Source organism: Coenobita brevimanus, chromosome 1, assembly GCF_032717465.1.
Source record: "Coenobita brevimanus isolate Jiangsu-jjx chromosome 1, ASM3271746v2, whole genome shotgun sequence".
NCBI lineage: Eukaryota > Metazoa > Arthropoda > Malacostraca > Decapoda > Coenobitidae > Coenobita > Coenobita brevimanus.
The window spans coordinates 56277767-56298927 of NC_136954.1; the positions used below are offsets into that span (position 1 = coordinate 56277767).

General features: G+C 40.4%; 1 protein-coding gene and 3 non-coding genes across 4 annotated transcripts; 3 read left to right on the forward strand and 1 right to left on the reverse strand.

Annotated features, from left to right (window-relative positions):
* The first annotated feature begins 409 nt into the window (after positions 1 to 409).
* Positions 410 to 526, forward strand: LOC145389712 (U5 spliceosomal RNA). The gene has a single exon (XR_013895516.1). It is a non-coding gene; the product is annotated as a U5 spliceosomal RNA (small nuclear RNA).
* Positions 527 to 2934: 2408 nt separating this feature from the next.
* Positions 2935 to 3051, reverse strand: LOC145389852 (U5 spliceosomal RNA). The gene has a single exon (XR_013895542.1). It is a non-coding gene; the product is annotated as a U5 spliceosomal RNA (small nuclear RNA).
* Positions 3052 to 4084: 1033 nt separating this feature from the next.
* Positions 4085 to 4281, forward strand: LOC145419069 (small nucleolar RNA U3). The gene has a single exon (XR_013900775.1). It is a non-coding gene; the product is annotated as a small nucleolar RNA U3 (small nucleolar RNA).
* Positions 4282 to 9456: 5175 nt separating this feature from the next.
* Positions 9457 to 16358, forward strand: LOC145398206 (uncharacterized). Its single transcript, XM_080271175.1, has 2 exons — positions 9457 to 9544; positions 15335 to 16358. Exon 2 carries the CDS (start codon positions 15450 to 15452, stop codon positions 16356 to 16358), a length of 909 nt encoding a protein of 302 aa, XP_080127301.1. The 5' UTR covers positions 9457 to 9544; positions 15335 to 15449.
* Positions 16359 to 21161: the final 4803 nt, after the last annotated feature.

Consider the following 21161-nt stretch of genomic DNA (forward strand, 5'->3'; position numbering starts at 1 on the left):
CTGGCAGACAGGTAAATGTCAGGCGATCGTGCTCGTCTATCACCTTTGCCTCATATGCATATAAAATACACCACAGTAAGGTCTGATGAAAGCTTTAGACCATGTATGATAAATTCTTTGCCTTCGCTGGTGGCGCCGGCGGAATAGGACAATGCTCAGTACAAGAAGGTCATTCACACATTTCTGACTAGCAAATAAACGGATACTCTGATGTCACCAGCCGTCATAAACAATCACTGTACATTACTAGACAGATGCTATTATAACTATAACTTACCCCACTGAAAATGACTCACAGTAACTAACGGGTAGTAACAGTATAAGCGAGAATGTACTTTGTATCCCCAACAGAGAGCCACGGGGCCGCCTCAGCGCTGGCAATGACCTGCTGGTCGTGTCGGCCACAAGGTAACTCTGGTTTCCCTTCAAAACGCATAAATCTTTCGCCTTTTACTAAAGATTTCCGTGGAGGGGAACAACTCAATGAGTCTAAAACACTTTTTTGATTGCCCACGAAAGTGGGCTTATGAAATGTAAAGGGAACAAATTAATTGATAACTTGTATTCACGTCGTGTCGCGTGACTTCATAACATGCTCAAACTTATTAGTATTGTCATGTCCGTATGTAAGCTGTATATCATGTACTTCACGAGATTATGAAACATTACCGAAGTGTTCCATGTCCCCTAAACCTTTTTGCTGAATAATCATTTAGTTTCGTTTCCAGTAAATTGTGTATTAATTCTGCCTCATATTAACGGTTCTACAGGTATTAGATATAGCTAAATTTTAAGTGGTTTAACGATTTTTTTTTCTGCACAATACACCTGAGTACCCTGTTGTGTGTTACTGATGAATGTATGATATCATGTTATAAGAATATACAAGAAAATATTAAGGTGCATTACGTAAAATAAATATCTAAAGAAGAGATGCTCGGAAACCTCCAACGCCAGCTTTAAAAAAAAAAAAAAAAAAAAAATGAAAATGAATATAACAGCGGGTATGGACAGAATCACATGAGAATACTGATGTGAGGAAGAGATGAGGCAGTTACAATATGGGATAGGCCTACATCATACAGGGAAAGTAGTGGAAGAGTATAAAAAGGCATGATGGTACTGAACTGATGAAACAGAAGAGTGTAAGAATCAACGGGAGATCTGTGATTCTTAAGCATAACCCAATAGGAAAGGTGTGTGGTCGAGTACTCACGGAAATATATCAGTACGAAGCACTGGGGAACAAGATGAGTTTAGAAAGGGTAGTGGTTGTGTAGATCTACCTAGGGGATAATTGCACAGATCAGATTGTTCAAAAATATGAAAATGGATGTTAAATGGATATATAAGGTGGATAATTATACAAGGTTCTGTGCATAGTCAAGTTAGGCGGGTAGCAGGAGTGTGTATAGGTCAGGGAGATTTTTTTTTTTTTTTTTTTTTTACTACACAACGATAAAGCTGAACGTGTTGCATCTACAGTCAGGTAATGAACTATAATATAAAGCAGCAGCCTACATTAAAACCTGTTGTTTGCAGATGATACTGTGTTGAGTGAAGACGAAGGGGAGCTGCAAGGCTTGGTGGATGAGTTTGGGAGGTGAATGTAGGGAAGAGTAAAGTGATGGTCTTTGAGAGAGGTGAAGTCAGTGAATGTACAGCGAGGCTGAATGGTGAGGAACTGGAAAATGTGAGTACGTTTAAGTACTTGGGTAGTGTGATGAGTAAGGATGGAGGTTTGGAGGGTGAAGTGCTTGAAAGGGTACAGCAGGGAAGAAAGGTTGCTGGTTCTTTGAAAGCAGTGATAAGAAACAGGGAAGTGAGCATGGAAGTGAAAAAGTTACTACATGACAGTATTGTGATACCAACTCTAACGTATGGAAGTGAAGCTTGGACGTTGTTGTAAAGACACAAGTCAAGTGAGAGCAGTGGAAATGAGTTATTTAAGAGGAGCTTGTGGAGTCGCATGGAGAGACAGGCTGACGAATGAGGATATAAAGGAGCGTTGTGGTGTGGATGTGATAGGAAGCGTTATGAGGAACACACTGAGGTGGTTTGGCCATGTGGAGAGGATGGAGGGTGAGAGACTGACGAAGAGAGTGTATGTGAGTGAGGTGGAGGGGGGAAGAGGGAGGGGGAGGCCGAGGATGAGATGGAGGGATGGGGTGGAGAGGTATACGAGAGAAGGGGGTGTGAGTTGGGAGCAGGGCAGTGAAATGGCGGGGGACAGGGCGACGTGGAGGCGATTTGTTTGTGGCCACCCCAAACGGGATTGAGACGTCTGGCAATAGATAGATAGGAAGTTCCAGGGTTGCGCTGCCCAAGTGGCAAAATTATTGTACAGGACGGCCAAAATTATTGTATTTTCCTCTTGATTATTGTATCTTACGTATGTCAGTTATTGCACCATTATTGTATCGCAAATATTTCTATTTCTGATCCCATGTGATCCTTAGCAGGCTATATATTTCATGTTTTGTCGACTATAACCAGCCAAAAATCACGCCAGCATGAATGGATGATAACCAAAAAACCGCCAACCCGCGGCTACCAGATTTTACCTGCCATACAGTTCTAAAATCAGCCCAGTTTGGCGTGACAACCGCAGACCTGGCAACCCTAACTACAGCTGAAGCAGGTTGACCTGCCTTCCCTCCCATGGGAGGCTCAGCCATGCCTGTAGCACTACCTTACCCTGACCTGGCCTTAGCTCTAAACGCATTCATTTCTTGTCACGGGAAATTCCCATTTTTTTCTCTCTCTCTGCATTTGTGTGGGAATATAATGCAAACCACATCTGTGCAAAATTATTGTATATTGTATGCAGAGGATTGTATATTGTATGCACAGCCCAAATTATTGTATAAATACAATTATTATTGTATGCAGCGCAACCCTGGTAAGTTCTGAATTCCACTGTTTCGCATACATAAGCCCACTTCCGTGGGCAATCAAAAAAGTGTTTTAGACTCATTGAGTTGTTCCCCTCCACGGAAATCTTTAGTAAAAGGCGAAAGATTTATGCGTTTTGAAGGGAAACCAGAGTTACCTTGTGGCCGACACGACCAGCAGGTCATTGCCAGCGCTGAGGCGGTCCCGTGGCTACCTGTTGGGGATACAAGGTACACGCCGCGTGATGATGTGAGCAACAATTTATTATCAGTAGTGACTATCAAATTTCTTACTAATACTTACCATCCATATCTTTTAATATATTTGAACGTCATGCACAATGACAAGTAATGGAGTCTTATTACCCGTTTTAATTGCTGACTAGAAAACTGTTAACATCCTTCTTGCACTGAACGTCATTCCAGAACACCGCCACCACTTGCAGCACAACCAGCATCAAAGGATATAATTATGTTGCAGGGTATAATATATTCAGGAGACCTTGCTATAATTTACTTTCTGTGGATATGTGGGAAATGTGATCGAAAAGCACGACGCCGGTGGTCTCACATTTAGTTGTCTGTCACAGATGTACTGGTGAGTACATTACGTCTGATAAGAAGTTGTTACCCTCTTGCACTGAGCGTCATCAGGCTCCACTGTATGATTTTTATTATATACTTCTGAGGCAACAGTTATCCAGAAATGTGGCGGCTTCCTACTAATACATTCGATGAACATCACTGGAGGATACGTTACTTTTGTTGTATACATGAAGAAAAAACATGAGCTTGCATCATTATGGTTATGTACAGTAGTTAAATTTTGATAGATATGGAGCAGTTGTTTTTAAAAGGTACGTTATTGTGTTATAATAACACAATTAAGAACCATGTACAGGGTACTTTTTTGGTAGAGGAAATGTGTAATAGTCATTGTTAAATTAACTGAAAACCGACAAGCTCAAAGTCTGCATTTCTTTACTACGGATTAAATTTAGGATAATCATAACTCTTTCTCTGACAGTTTTTGTAAATACATACTAACTCATATTTTATAAAAGGCAATATTAAGCATGATCTATCGAGGTGTACCTCGTACTGCTTATGAAATATTGGATAAAATGTTCAAGTACAACTCAGGTGTGCACTGACTCTGGGTCAGGTTTAGTTAAGTCGCTGTACCAGGCATGATCATACTTCATAGGATCAGTTCTATAGTATGACTGCTGGGTGTTCTTACCCGAACATCTCGCCGACCACACCACGATGAGGATTCTTAGTGCGAGCCCCTGAACGGGAAGCGGCACTGAGACTTCGTCCTGTGCATTGATGACCGTTCCTGCTCCTTCGGGGGTTTGGAGGGGGCTCGCACAGGCTGAGTGGTGTGGGTAGTCATACAGGAGTTGTCTTTTTTGAACCACTCCCAGTTTGGCCTGGGAGTAATAATACCATCATATAAAAGAAACACATATACAGTACACTAATAAGGACAGTTATATGCGAATTGACTTTTTTTTCAACTGCAGTTTGGCATGGATGTAGTAATAATATACTACCACATAAATACGACACCAACACAGGATGAGTGGTTGGTGCTGTTATACTTTTTATTATTATTATTATTATTATTACGCAGTTTGCCCTGGGAGTACTGATGCTACCATGCAAGTATAATACACTAGCACAAGCTGAGCGGCAGAGATAGTAATACAACAATTGACTTCTGTGAATCACTCTAGTCTGGCCAGAGGATAATAATGCTAACATACAAATATCGTCCTGTGCGATGATAAGAATTTGGCCTCTTGAGGGGAGAGGAGGGGAATTGCATTGTCAGTGGTTGGGTCATTCCCTCACTGCAAAACCTTGCTTCACATGACAATAATAAAATCGCCATACATGCTCTTAAACCAGCACAGGTTAGTACTGGGAGTCAGAATTAACCTTATATTATACTCGGCAGGTATATCCTGGGAGTAACAACACCATTATTGATCATTCACATTGGCCCGGATATTAGTCTTTTTATTGCATATTTCACATAGCTTATTGGCAGAAAGACAAATGCCACGGCTCTATACTCTTTCCATAGTACTTCTTCATGACTAGCATATTCTAGAATTAATCTAGTACTGCATATTTGCACTTGCAATTTTAGGCCCAATTAGAATAAAATCAATAACGTGGTGGTACACAGGCTCGATTCGTCAGCACAGGTTGAATGGTAGGCTACTGTGTCATTGATAGAGTAAGGTCAACACAGTATATAACTACTGACCTTGGTAAGTGGTAGCATGCAGAGCCATAATGTTAACCTGCTTCCTTTCATATGGTGTGTGAGGGTTATTCTTCCCACCATGACCCAGTCTTGAAAGGCCTGCTGAACTCATAAGTCATAACCCACAGCGCGAGGAACAAACGAAGGTGCAGCTGCTGCATCCAGAAGGGGGCCACCCTGCTATGCCAAACAGCAGCATGTGTATCTGTGGTTTCGACCAAGGATCAGAATGGTCAGTATGGAGTCTTGGCGACTGACAGATGCCTATTGTCACACAATATCTCATCAGTTAGCACATACTGTAATAGGATGGACTTGGCCGGTTGGTCCCTAAACATCGGTCAAAATCAATCAGTTACTTAGGTCGAACAGCCAGTTGTTCGAACCGTGATATTTAATGAAGTCACACTGAAGGCGAGAGGATTATTATCTGACCCGGTGCAGAAATACGAGTACTTTGTGTCTGTACCAGCTAATGTTGCTAGGAGGGGGGATGTGCCTCTGTGTATTTTATTACTCTTTTCCCAAACAAACCTGACTCTAGGGGCTTGTGTGATAACCCATTACACTTGGCAAACGAACATAAACACAACCTAACGAGCATTCGTGACGTTTAAGTATATGATAGCATTATGCTCCCGTGATTATTCGTTAGTCCACTTTTTTTTTTTTTTTTTTTTTTTTTTTTTTTTGGTACTCTGCACCTTTCACAAAAATAAATCTTACCAGTCAATCGTTTGTCACGGGACCTTTGCAGAGGAAGTCAGCTGGGCCCTGGTCGTTTCGGTAGTCAGTTAGGCGGTAACCTAACTGAATTCCTGCAACGTCATCTTGATAAAGTTTGGTTATTAAGGCACTTTAAGCCGTTAGGCGATTCGGCTGTTTGCCAGTTTGGACGTTACGGCGGCCGAAACGACCAGACCGAGCCTAGTTAGCTTCAGTAAAATAAACAAGTTATTATTGAACGGTGTCTGTTTCAAGAAAATAAATTAGAGACAATAAAGAAATATCTACACATCTACTGGATAAAAAGACTAAAGAAAATAAAGGAGCTCAACAAGCAGGAGGAAAATTAAGAAAAGAGGGGCCGTTGAAAAGGCTATCCCCCGACCTTCATCGCATCGTATCGCATCTCTACTGCAATGTCAAGGGAAGAGAGTTGCATGTGCTGGAATGACTGTCATCCAAGGGCTATTTGGTTCCTTCTTCCTTGCATAAATAATCATATTGGCTCGTTCATGCTCGTACATGCTCGCAACAAGAACAAGATTGGCCGATACGGATGCTGGGATGGAGACGATCAGTGATGCCAAGTTCATCACCCAATGGTCTCGGGACAGTAACTCCACATGTTCATCATCATGCCTAAATATAAACTGATATATTAAATCAAACACTGAAAAGAATAGCACAATCAACTAGCATTTAAGACTGTACTTCAGCCACGCCTCGGATATGCATAAAAGAAACATTATTAGTTCCCAGATCTTATGTTTTTTTCCCGCATTGGTAACAAATTACTTGGAGGGATGTGTGAAGGTACTGGGTAAGGAAGTTGTTACTTCTCCCATAGTTTTGCTTGTCAGACATAACTAGGCCCTTCGCAGTGATATATGTTACTGCCAATTTCATGAAACTGGTGAATGTGAAAAGTGATAAATGATCACGGTGAGGGGCATATGTAGGGGTAGCTATAACTGCCATGATGCAACACCTAAGTTTGTGCACGGTATTCGTGGGGGGCCATGCCACACTACCATGAACTAATATTAAAATTATATTGTAAAAGTGGAATACAAGTACTGTAATTATTTACCAAACGGGTGCAGCTTTTACATTTTTTCTATTCTTTCACAGGTTACTTATTTCTGGATTACCACAACCATGGAATTTTTATCAACTTACTTCTGAAAGCTACAAATGTTTATTTAGAATGCATAAAGATTCTGCTGACGTCTGCCAGTAGCCTGCCATATTTAATGTTCCTAATGAACATTTTCAAATTTGAAAGCTGGCAGTCTAATGCAAGTATGGCTAGGTTGGATTAGGTTTGGTAAGGTTAAATCATGAAGTTTCTCACTGTTCTGACACGGAATACACTAACGCGTCCAGTCAGTGGTGGCTGGTAAACAACACAGCCAAAGTCGACTGAATGTGGCCAGTCGGAGATCATCGATAAACATTGCCTGGCAGCTTCCTTAAATACTCCAAAATAGGTATATTTTGTCTTTTTCCGATCACTTCTTGCATTTTCAGTGGAACAGTTAACTATCTGTGTTGTTTATAATACCAAAGTCACTTGCCTTGAGATCATGAGGTTGTTATAATATGGGTGGAATCGCCACGTCCATTTGGTATATAATTACCATACAGTATATGAATCATTTACTGGGGTAAATATAAGGTTTGGTTTAAGCAGCAGAAATACCTTGCCAATTCACTTCCCCTACTTGTGGGTCATTTTCTTTTTCTAATTTTGGGGTGATAAATGATTGTTTAATGCTGATTTGCTTTTCTGTTGTTTTTCTCAACGTTCTATTCAATTACCTTGTGTTTCTTAAGCGCAATGACAAACTTTCTAAAACCTGCTCAAATCATCCCCCAAATTTATTATTGCAGCTGTACTAGCCTAACCTTACATACCCAGTATTCATTAACTAGCCTTTCCCAACCTAGACACGTCTAACCTAGCAAAACAGTATATGCCAACCAAAACAGCCTAACCTAACCAGTCATGCCTAACCTAACCTGATTATTGTTAATGGTAACAACCAAAAATACTGAAATGAACAATCAAATTAATTTTGAGACAGCTGCTTAGCTTCTGGTAAGTGTCTGCCATTATATCCAAGAAACAACACACCGGGAAAAAACAATAGGAAAACAAAATCATCACAAAGCAATCATTTACCATCATAAAAATAAGAAATAATGGAAAACAAACTGTAACAATAAAAAGTGAACTGTTTAGATGTTTCTGCTGCTGAAACAAAACAGTACATATACCATTAGAGGCACAGCAAAAGCTGATGGGTTGTGCCATGTGCATCTTTACTCACAGCACAAAGTTATGTAATCCACATTACAGTCAAGTCCACTTTTTCCGGACAGACCTGGGCCACTTCTAATTTGGACTAACTGGATACCGTATTGTGGCGGCAAGAAATGTGAAGTCTTAGTTATAAGAAATGAATGGGTATCCTTGGTTAGTAGTTAAATCAACCCTCTAACTTTTCAGTATTGTAGCCATCAACTTAACTGAGAGGGGTTCGGAATCTTCATGCCTATCTTTACAGTCAGCATGAAGAAAAGGTCCTTCTGTTTTCTTTGATTACCTTGCTGATGTTTTTGTGCTTGTACATAACCTTACTCTGGAGGCTTACTAACTGACAGAAAGATATTTATGAAGAGAGACTTAGTAATAAGAGAACAAGTATTTTGGCTGGGGATGTAGGATGCCATTACCACTGTGCATGCAAAGCAGCGTGAGATGTACATGTTTTTATAATACAGTATCTACAACAATGGTTAGATGAGGTTAATATACAGTAGACTCTCAGTCTGTATGGGTCTGGTTGGTGCTTAATATGTTTTGCAGGGAAAGATAAACCATAACTCAGCCCAGTAAACACACACACACACACACAGAGGAGTGTGTGTGTTTGTGTAGGGAAATCCTAAAGTTAGCCCCCACCCCCCAAAAAAAAATCCACTGTCAGACCACATATGCACACCCACCCCACCTAGAATAAACAAAGCAATGTCTTGTAGGAATTTGCTAAAAACAAATGGTCATAATATAATGTGACTAAAATTATGGGATATGAATTAGTCTGTTTACACTTGATCAGGTGACCATGCACACACACCCATCGCTCACCACCGGCCTTTTGTCTCTGTCACACCTCATCACCACCATTCACACTGTACATTTTCTTCTTTCAACTACATTTTTCATTATAACAAATGGTTATAAAGCAACACAGCTAAAATTCTGGGATGTGAAACAGTTTGCTTACACTCATCATTTGGCCACATGCACGCATGCACACAAAGTTTTGATCTGTCTCCAGTGAAGCCATGGTCTGAAGGGACCAGATCAGAATAATACATATACCCTGTACTGGATACACTTGTGTTATGGCTGAGTGGTGCTCAGATATGGATGGAAGCATTATGTTCATTTCTCAAAAAAGAAAAAAAATGATACTCTGTTTTATGATTTTTTTTTTTTTTAAATGTATTTAGTACTGTATATAACAAAGTAAATAATTTCAGATGGAATGAGAAGTGTGTGAGCAGTCAACCATCCAGTGCACCAGAAATTCATACCAGTACAGTATTTCAACTGTCATTATAATAGAGTCAGGTTGGTATTGACTTGATTACGAAAAACCACTGTGAGGTCTATTCAGAAAGTATGAGACCTTAAGTCCCCCCAAAATTAACAGCTAACCTCTTGAGCTAGGACACTAATCCCTCTCAAAGTAGGTCCCTTCTGACATGACATGTAGCCCAGCATTCATTCCCCTTCCTGAAACATTCTTCAAAGTCAGTTTTTGGTATCTCCTGCAGGTGCTTCATCGCATTCATGATGATCTTTTCTCTCGTCTTAATTTGAGAACCCTGCAACGGAGTTCTGAGCTTAGGGAATACCCAAAAGTCGCATAGAGCCCTGCTTGGTGAGCAGGGAGCCTGCCCGGACCTGCGGGATGTTGAGCTTGGTCAAAAATTCCTGAATCAGTTGAGAAGAATGGGCAGTAGCATTGTCATGGTGCAGCTTTCAACTTGCCGCTTTCCAAAGGTTTGATCTCTTCTGCCAAACTGCGTCACAAAGATGACAGATAATGTCGAGGTAATAATGTTTGTTGACAGTCTGACCTTCTGGTGCATATTTGTGATGCACAACACCATGACAAAAAAAAAAAAAAAAAAAAAAAAAGTCAACAAAAAATTGGATTTCACTTTGCTGTGGACCTGTCATGCATTTTGTGGCCTAGATGACCTGCATGCTTCCACAAGGATGACTGCACTTTGGTTTCTGGGTTGTACCTATACACCCATGTCTCATCTCCAGTGATAACAGTCTTCAGAAAGTCTGGATTGCAATTAGCACATTCCAACATCTGAAGCAATGTTCATCTGAGAGCAGAGATTGTGATGAATGCAATGAAATACCTGGAGGAGATACTGAAAACCGACTTTGAAAAACATTTCAGGCAGTGGAAAGAATGCTGGGCTGTGTGTGTAACGTCAGAAGGGACCTACTGTGAGGGGTATTAGTGTCTCAGCTCAACAGGATAGCTATTTACAGTATTTTTTGAGAGCCTAAGGTCGGATACTTTCTGAACAGACCACGTACATTATATTTTTAGCATACTTATAAATTAGTAAAAATTTCAATACCTGTATTAAAAAGTAAAATCCCTTTGCGGGATTAGGGCGTCGGGCTATAGATAGATAGATAGACATAAAACTTTACTTTGTCTCTGGAATATTATTATTATTATTACAGTATTATTATTTTATGTGGTTGGTGGTGACCATCATCCACTCACTTGATCGCATGTTGCCTACTTCATATGTGTTCTCTACATGTCAACAAGTGGGTTGGTGGAGAGTTAGTGCTCCTCCCCGTAAAACAATTAACTCAAAGTCAAATTATGACCCCTTATGGGATTATGGTGTCTGGCTATAGGCAGATAAATTATTAGTATTATTATTTACTATTTTTTAAAGTATGTTTGTTATTGTCCAAAACGTCTACTTTAAGTGTGACACCAGATAGTACACTTAAGCACTGTATGCATTGTGGCCACTGCCAGGCTATTTTATTCAGTATTAGGAAACCCCTATCAGTCACAAGGCTAAGATTAACTATGCTGAATTATGCATTTTGGTTATCATGGCCATCATAGTACCAGTCACTTTTCTTCTTTTAGTACTTTATACCTCTTTGCAAATGTACCTCCTTTTTCTCTTACTGTATGGAAGTACTTAAAGTCCCTCACCTAAATATATTTAATTCTCTTTCCATTCACCACCACCTCACACTGAGTTGCTTTCTCTTGCAACATGCATCACTTTACTTGTATAAAGCACAATTCCCTAAGACATCCACAAAATTCTGTATCAGACTGCAGGGTTCCTCTTCAGTATTAGCAAGCAATGCTGCATCATCTACATATACCGGTATTAGATTTCAGATACTTCACCTACACCATCTTCAACCCTTTCTCCACAACGAGTTTTAACTTATAACTCGATCCATATATACTGCATGCAGTACTAAACAGCCATAGGGACATCACACTTCCCCCCCCCCCCTCCAGTGATTTTAATCCATTCATTTACACAAGCTGCTACTTTTACACATGGTTCACATCATCATCATCACCATCATTCTGCCTCTTTCTCACCAAAAGGTAGGGTGAGATTGGGTTCAGGAATCATGGGAAAAAAAAAAAGACATGATAGTGGGAGAACTGATCAACAACATCCACATGGTCAACACAGTCATTCACCACCAGGGTCACCAATAGCCATCACCAGGCCAGGGACAAGATTATTGACAACAAGCCCCCCTCCCCTTGAAACCTGTGCTAAATATATTTTACTTGAACAATGAGGCTGGATGTGGAGGAAATGGAAAATGTGCATGTGCTTAAGTACATGGTTAATGTGATGAGTCAGGATGGAAGTTTAGAGGGTGGAATGCTTGAAAGGGTACAACAGGGAAGAAAGGTTGCTGGTTCTTTGAAAGCAGTGATAAGGAACAGGTAGGTGAGCATGGAAGTAAAAAAGTCACTGCATGACAGTATTGTGGTACCAACTCTAACATACGGAAGTAAAGCTTGGACCTCGCTGGAAGGACACAAGTCAAGAATGAGAGCAGTGGAAATGAGTTATTTGAGAGGAACGTGTGGAGTTACGTGGGACTGACAAATGAGGAAGTGAAGGAGCGATGTGGTGTGGATGTGATAGAAAGCATTAGGAGATATACACTGAGGTGGTTTGGCCATGTGGAGAGGATGGAGAGTGAGAGACTAACAAGGAGAGTTTATGCAAGTGAGGTGGAGGGGGGGGGGAGGGGGAGGCCAAGGATGAGATAGAGGGATGGAGTGGAGAAGTATATGAAAGATGGGGGTGTGAGCTGGGAGCAAGCTAGTGAAGTGGCATTGGACAGGGCGACATGGAGGCAATTTGTCTGTGGCCATCCCTTGCAGGACTGGGGCATCTGGGAATAGATAGACAGGAGTTTAGCTCAGCTAGACTGCTGCCAAACCAGTGTATCACGGCATATTGATGTACTGCCAATAGAATCCTGGTGCACCATAACATCTTCCCCTACCTCTCATAAACAGTGATAATAACTACAAGGAAATTACAGCATATTATATAATGAAAATTGAGAAATGACATTTAATATATATTTGTTAGTGTATATATATATTTCTGACTGATAGATACATCTATAAGAGGTTAAAACAAAAGAAGGCAGCAAGTCATAGGCTCTTTATGTTCCTCAACTCCTTCAGTACGACATAAAAATACAGAAATACACTACTCTGTACTGTAAACGTTATGCATAGCCTTGTTTTAATGTGTTTAGATATAACTATTCCTAATTCCTTTTTCTATCTACCAGTATCTATTACCAGATGCCTCAATTCTGTAAGGGGTTGCCACAAACAGTTCGCCTCCATGTCACCCTGTCCTGTGCCACTTCACTGCCGTGTGCCCAGCTCACACACACCCTCTCTTATATACTTCCTTTATATACGGTATATATATCTATCTATCTATCTATCTATTGCCAGATGCCATAATCCCGTAAGGGGTGGCCATTTGGCTTTGAGTTATTTGTTTTACATGGAGGGGCACTAACCCTCCACCAACCCACTTGTTGACACATATATATATATATTTAGGAATCCAATGTGTCCCTACAGAGTGAACTATGCTATGTTATATTTTCCTCCTTCTTAATGGTATCCTAGGGGATGCCGGACCCCCACCTCAGGCCCTAGCCCTGGGAATTATCCCCAGCTCCCCCCACCCCCAACCCCCAAATCTCCTTGGCCCTGTTCACCATTCAAACCTCCAGAATCCTGACTTTGCATCACAGATGTGCCTTTCCACACTTATGTGCTTTATATTATATTGATCAAATAGGACCAATCCATTGACTGTAAAGAAAAAAGGGTGCCAAACCTTTGTTGTGTATTTCTCTACGCAAATTTCATCCAACCAGTTCAGTTCCTTGTCAGTTCCCTAGCCTCATCAACTTCCATACCTCGCTTTCTTAATGCACTAATTTTTCATATCTATCTACCTTCTTTTTGGTCTAGCATGCCTCCTCCCACCTATAAACTCGCTCGCATAGCCTACACCCTATTCACCACCTTATTTTTGCCCCCCCCCCCCCTTTTCATACAATCATACCATCTAATCACATTCTCTCTAGCTGTGGTGCCCACTGCCTTCCTTACTCCACACTTTTCTTGAATAACATTACAATACTTCTTACTCTATCTTCAGTACTCTCTGCACACCACACACATTTCTCACTAATCCTTAATCAACTGCTCTGACCCTTTTCATTTATATGTCACACCACAGTTTTCACCACTATATATCATAAACACTCTTTACAGCATTCAACAGGCAGTAATGAGCAGCCTGCATCTGGTGGCAGTGTGCACCCTGGTGGAGCAGCTGCAACCAAACATCATATTTCCCAGTACCTTGCCTTGAAAAGGACCCTAGTCTGACCCTGGTGAGGCTGTGTCTACCACAAGGGGGTGCTAGATCCCTACAGTATGTTCTGTACCTGTAGGATGGCTCAACAGAAGCAGTTGCATACCTGTGGTCTATGAATCTGTTTGTCCAGACATAGCAGAGGCTGGGCAATACCAACAACACGTTATCCACACCACATATACAGTACATAAGACTTTCAGAAATCTTCCCTGTTTACCTTGTAATATGCTTTTGCCAGATCCATAAGTGCTATAAACAGTGTACAGTCTTTCTCAAATGCTTTCTTTTGTCTGTCTCACTGCAAATATTTTGATTCACACATCCCCTACCTCTTCCAAAACCTGATCATAAAACCAGCCATTCTGACATTTTTCTTATGTTCTCAATTATTATTTCTCCTCACCATTATACCTTTCCTACAACTCTGCGGATTTATACACTAATTCTCATACTCGCTCAAATTAATTTTACTCTGTGGATTTATGCACTAATTCTCATACTCGCTACAATTAATTTTACTCTGTAGATTTATACACTAATTCTCATACTCGCTATAATTAATTTTACTTTTATACAGAGGTATCATAACCTTCTTCCACTTTACTGGTACAGTTCCACTCATCTAAGCTTTGTTACCTGAAGTGTTCTGAACTGACCATAGGACTAATCTGTTTCTTTAGTCTATGATGAAAAATCACAGGCCACTTTGAATGTTCCTTTTCTGATGGTTGTGCAAAACATGACACAAGTGCACAATCAACAAATATGCCTATGGAGTTTCAGTTTATTTTTACTTCTCCATCCTTCTTTCCTTCCATCCTCTTCTTTCTTGCCTTCCTTCTTTCCTCGTCCTTCTGCCTATGGTTGACTTTAGACTCCCTCCTCTGTCTTTCTTTCCTTCATGCTTTCCTCTTCCTTCTGCCTGTGGGTGACTCTACACTGAGTGACACGCCAAATGGTTTCCTGTACACCAGGAAACCATTTACGATGCTGGGTGGTAAGCATATAATCAAATTTTGGCACCTGGTGGTTTAGTGGGTAATTACAGCGCTCCAATTGGACTGAGCCAGTGAAGGTTTATATCCAAGGGATGGTTGGGGTTTATTGCTCATGTAATGCCACTCAGGGATGAGTGAGGCTGGTCACTCTCATCTTAAATGTCTAGACCAACTTGCCTAGCCCTGGGCTCCCACGCTCCTCATGGGGAAACGTAGGATTGGATGATGAATGAATGAATGAATCAGTATATATAATTTGTCATTACCTGGTACTTACTGAATAACATCATATGTTTCATGCTTTGTAATAGTATGAAAAGCTGGACAAGCATTGAATGTGCTTGGTTACAGCTGGAAAGTAAAATTATGTAACTCATCAATAATGACTGTTGTTTCAGGTGTACAACTAAAATCAGGTGAAACAGAGAATAAAGCCAGGTTGTCTGGTGTTGCCTCTGAGGTAGCTACTTCCCATAGGCAAATCAGACCAATCAGCAATACCAGTTCATCAACATGACGTGTCACTATGAAGTCCTGCAGGTTTCGGCAACAGCCACTGATGAAGAAGTGAAAAAGGCATACTACAAGCTTGCTAAAATGTGGCATCCTGACAAAAATCCAAACAACCTACAGGAGGCTAAGATACGATTTCAGCAAATTCAAGCAGCCTATGAAACTCTCTCGGACTCCAGGAAACGAGAGCAATATGATTTGGAAAGAGAAAATGTTTATAGTGATAACAACAGTGAAGTGGACAGTGAAGATGGTCACTACGGCTACTTTGATCTTCCATCAAGATACGAAGACTCTTTTGTCTACTTTCCAGACTTTGAACAGAGGGAAGGACCAGATATCTTCTCTAGAGTATTTAAGGTAATCAACAGTATAAATAAGCAGTTTATGCGCCATATGGGAGAACTTTTCAATGACTCAGAAGAAAGTAATGATTATAGTGTTGATAGTGATGTTTTGGATGATGGTGAGGTTGATGATGATAACGATGTGAAGGACTATGTGAATAATGATAATGAAGTCCTTAATCCTGACGATGACTCTGTGAATGGTTTTAACGTGCATGTAAATCATGATAATATAACTCATACCAGTAATGATATTGTCAATGATACTGATGAAATTGATGATTATACTGATGAAGAAGAGGATGAGGAGGAGGAAGAAGAGGAAGAGGAGGAGGAGGAACAAGGAGAAGAGGAGGAGGAGGAGGAAGAAGGGGAAGAGGAGGAGGAGGAGGCGGAAGACGAAGAAGAGGAATCTGTGGACTCCGAGGAGGATGGTGGAGATTGCTCTGACATTTCTGATGAAAGTGATGATTCTTGTGTGGAAGTGCCCTTAGGCACAAGTAGAAAGAGGAAGTGGACTGAGGTCGAGGAAAACTTAAGTACAAGTAGAAGGAAGAAATAGATGGACACCGACAACCAACCAAAATATAACAGGCAGTGCTTCTGGATGTAAATTACTATAGTGTACAGTATTTTATTTGTTTTCAGGAGACAAAACCCACAATCCATATAGCTTAGATAATGCCCGAGTGAAGTCAGACTGGGGAATAAATTTGTTTATACTTTTTTTTATGATAACTTGGCACTAGAATATGGTGCTAGTAATGAAGAAGTGCCATGGAAAGGATGTAGGGCTGTAGTATTTGTCTCATTTTGCCACTGAGCTATGTGAATTAGGCTGCAAAAGGATGAAAATCTGGGCCAAGTTAAGGTAAAAGGACTATAATAAACAAGAAACTCACTCCTACCTCATAACTATGGCTCAGGGAATTCATGCACCCACAAGTTAATATTCAAGTTGCAAGAGTGTTCCAGGTCTCTCAAAATAAAACAAAATAGTTATACTTGTTTAAACAAAGTCCTCCAAACTAAGCAGTGCCTTAGCTCTTCATAAGGTTAGTGCATGGTGTAAAATTGTATCATCATCATTATAATTATCATCATCATCATCATAACTTGTCATTGATGCCATCATCATTAACAGCAGCAGGGGGCAGACAGGTCTGAGTTTTTTAAGAGCAGCTACTAAGATAAAAATTACAAATGGAAAAAGCAATAGTTGAATATATGAAAATTAGAGAATGGAGAAAAGAGCAGTATGTATGGAGTATGGTGTTGTGGAGTTGAGAAATGCAGTGAGATGGACAGGACTTGTATACAGAATGCAGAGGTAGTCTGGTGAGGAAAGTGTCTGAAATTGATGCAACAGGTAATATTGCAGGAGGACAACTCAAGAAGAATGAACACTTAGTAGGTTTAAGTTGGGACTGGAAGAATGAATAAGAACAAAAAACTAAATTAAGTAAAAAAAAAACAGGTCATACATCATCATCCGGACCTCCTTTCCCACCCAAGGGCAGGGTGGGGAGTAGCAATGTCCACAAAACCTAAATTTGCCCAATCCATAATAGTAAGTAAATATTTTAAAATACATCTAAAAAGAATGCAGCTTTGAAACTGTTGTCGTGACCATTCACTCTTTAGTTTCCATGAAAGTGAGATAACAGCAGTATAGGTTAAATGACATTAGTGGTTGGTACTCCTATAACAGCTATGTAAAGTACCATATACTACCTAGGTAGTCTGAACAAGACTTAACTGGTGGTTTTATCTGCTACAGTTGTTGAACCACCATGACTGCCAGTACAGTACTGACTGATACACTGATTGCCTGAATAAGGACAACTGGCATTTCCTATACAATCAGATACTGTTACACTGAAATTATTATGTAGGTACACTGTACAAGTAACTTCACATTTGGTAAATATTTGCAATATAGACATTTATTATGAATTGTAATTATGTTAGCTACAGTATAAGATACAGTGCATACAGATATAATTAAAATGTAAATTGTTACCCAGCAGTTAGCTACGGATTTCTATCACACCAGTACTGTTGGGATCATAACAGTGCAGACTGTCATAAAGTGTATAATGATCAGTATTAAAGACAGTATGCCAGAGGAAGGTGAATACATACTACTGTTAAGGAACTGTTATCATCACAGGGTGTGTTGTACTATCTGATTATCATGTAAATATAAGCAGTTAAGGCACAACTGTGAATCACTATATGGTTATGAAAAATTTTTCTTCCATATAAATGGTGTCGTATAGCTTTGCAGCACCAAAACTCAACAAGCAGCATGTAGTCTCCAACAATATCTTCGCTTGCTAGAAGGTTGGCTTATATTAAACAGGTGACTGCCGTACCAACAATATTAACTCACTTTCTTATTCCATACATTCAAAAATAACAAATGCACCTTCATATCACCCTCTTTGACCAATCAGGCCAAATATAATATGGCAGGTCCACTGCCTGGTTATACAAACATCCCTCAACTTTTTCCCTTATTTCCTGAATGATGCTGGACTGCCGGTAAAAGAAAAGTTTACTCTGCAGTCCACTGGGTTCACATTCAGATGGCCCTGGTGTCACAACAACAACAATCGTAAGTATTCATACACAATTTTATAATGCAGCTTAAGTGAAGAAGTACTGTACTTATACCAGGACTGCTATTTTTGTAAGTGATTGTGCTCCTTCACATTAAGAGAAATGTTTAACTATGAAAGGCAACTGAATGTTGTTGCACATAATGTTTAGCACTTGGGATATGTGATCTATAAGCATAAGTTGGTACCAGGTGATGAAGACCATGTGAATCATGTAATCAGCCAATCTGTCTACCATGGGAAAAGATACTGAATGTTGATAAAAAGATACGTGCTCAGAAAGAACGCTGTGCAATGTATTCCGATAACAAAAATGTACAATATTTTAAAAGAGTGTGCATAACAATATGGTAAGACCACGATAGTAAAGTGAGGTTAAGCCTGACTGATCATGTGCTCACAGACGGACAGATACATTGACACCGCTTATAACTGTGGTCACATGAAGGTAAAACTTGTTAAAAAAAAAAAAAAAAAAAGGAACAGTAGGAGTACAGTATGTGAATTATGAGCAAAATGAAGTTATTTGGTGGAAATGAGTGTCTTATGCCAACTGTTCTGGTGGGTCAAGTCACTTTAAAACTTGAACTGGTCTATAAAGGTTCAAGCTATTGGAGTGGTTGAAGTCTACTGCTCACACAGTGCTATTCATGGAAAGATGATTTAAATGCCTGGTCTGAGCAGGCTTGCCTCAGGCACCACACTCCTGATGGGACAAAACGGGACTGGATAATGGTTAAATGCATGGATGTAATGGCATTGTGTTTCTGTGTACTGTATATAGTATATACTGTATACCATATACTGTATATGGAAGATGACAACTAGGTGTGGAAGAAGAAAGGTGTGAATGTCCATGGTAGTGTTGTGAGAGGCAGACCAAAAAAGGCGTGGAATGGGGTCATAGAATGTGACCTCTGGGATAAGGGACTGAACAGAGGGGCTGCCAGAGGTTGTGCAGCAAGAAGAGCTGCCACTAGGTGACCAAGGCCGACGAATGCAAGCATGTTGGAGTCTTTATAAACAAAAAATAAATAAATAAAAATGAGACATACAGTGTGTGTGTGTGTGTGTAAATGCATTAAATACATCCTCGTGTAAAATGAATTTGATTTTATATGACTAGTACCATACATAATGTCTGTGATCACAAGTAATGTGCTGAAGTTTAATAAATTTCTTCAATATTTGTTTGATTTTTACTCTCCTGATGCATCAAATATTTTCAGTACAGTAAACTCTTAATGATCCGACGTAATTCAGCCAAGCCCAGCGCCAGCTAAAATAAAAATGCCAGATAATGCATAGTGCCCCCCATCAGCTCAGTATTCGGTGTCGAGCCGGATATTGCGTTACTGTCCGTCTTGAACCTCTATCCTAAAAACTTTCCCATGAGTAAAAGAAGAAAATTAAGTATAATGTACAACAATGTAATGATACAGTAATACAGCGCTGGTTGGCTACCGTTTACAAGCCACTTGATAAACCTCAATGCTGGATATTGCATACAGCCGCCTGTGATGTCCCGTTTCGGCGTTGGATATTGCATAATTTTGCTGGATACTGCATAATTATGCTGGATACTGCTTTAACGGAGCCCAGCCAGCAGCATCCGATGTTGTGACGATGGATATCGGGAGTTTATTGTAATGCAGATATTGTGGTGCATGGTCGGGCGATCTAGGATTAAGTGCCCTTAGTGAGAGTGAGTACAGCTTAGAAACTGTCTGTACTGTTGTTTGTTGATGCTACTGTACTGAAAAGTGAAGATGAATAGGAGTTGCAAGGCTAGGTGAATGAGTTTGGGAGAGTACAGCATGTAGGAAGTGAAATCTAAGGGCGCCTCCACACGTGTGCTCAAACAAGTGTTGGCAACATGTAAGCAACACAGTAACGAACACGCTGCAAACATGTTGGGAACAGCAGCGTCCAGATCATGCTGGCAACATCAGGATGAGGTCTTAGCTGCCTGGTATGGAAACACTTATCCCATCACCTCCGCTGCCAGTGTTCGAAGCTGCACTAAAACATGTTTGCATACATCTGTACAAACACTGCTGCAAACATGTTCCCGAACATGTTGCCAGCTATGTTCCCAACATATGTTAAAGTACACATGTGGATGCGCCCTAATAGTGAATGTGGCCGAGTCTGAGAGAAATGCAGCCACGAAATGTACAATGAGCTGGATTGGCGGGAAATGGAGAATGTGAATGCATTCAAGTATTTTCGGTAGACCATTGATTACTTAACGATGAAAGACAAAATTTCTTTACCAACATATATACATTACAGTCAATATATCTTTGGCTCAATTGGTAGAGAGGTGGCCTGCAATCCTAACGGACCCAGGTTCAAATCCTGGCTGGGGCAGGGAACAGTTTAAGGAAGCAAATCAGGCTTTACTGATCTACCAGCAGACCCGCCGACATGTCGTAAAAATATCCCCACTAATACCAATACACCAGTCCTGTATGACACAGCCCTAACATGTATTCAATATGGACGGTGGGTGTTAGCGCCGAAGAGCTGAACTGTAGAAGTGTATGGTATGCAGGAGGACTGCTGGGCCTTGACAGCAGGCTGTGAAGCCTATGCCCGGAGTCGGACACATAAAAAAAAAAAAAAAAATGCAAAAAGAGTTATATGTAGAGAGGAAGAGAGAGATGAAAAGATTAATAAGAGTAAGAAGAGAGTGGATGAGGAATTTGGAAGGAATTTGAGTGTAAAGTGGAGGGACT

Bases quoted from the DNA above. Each gene is read 5' to 3' on its own strand.
- LOC145398206 (XM_080271175.1), top strand. From the start codon at position 15,450: ATGACGTGTCACTATGAAGTCCTGCAGGTTTCGGCAACAGCCACTGAT.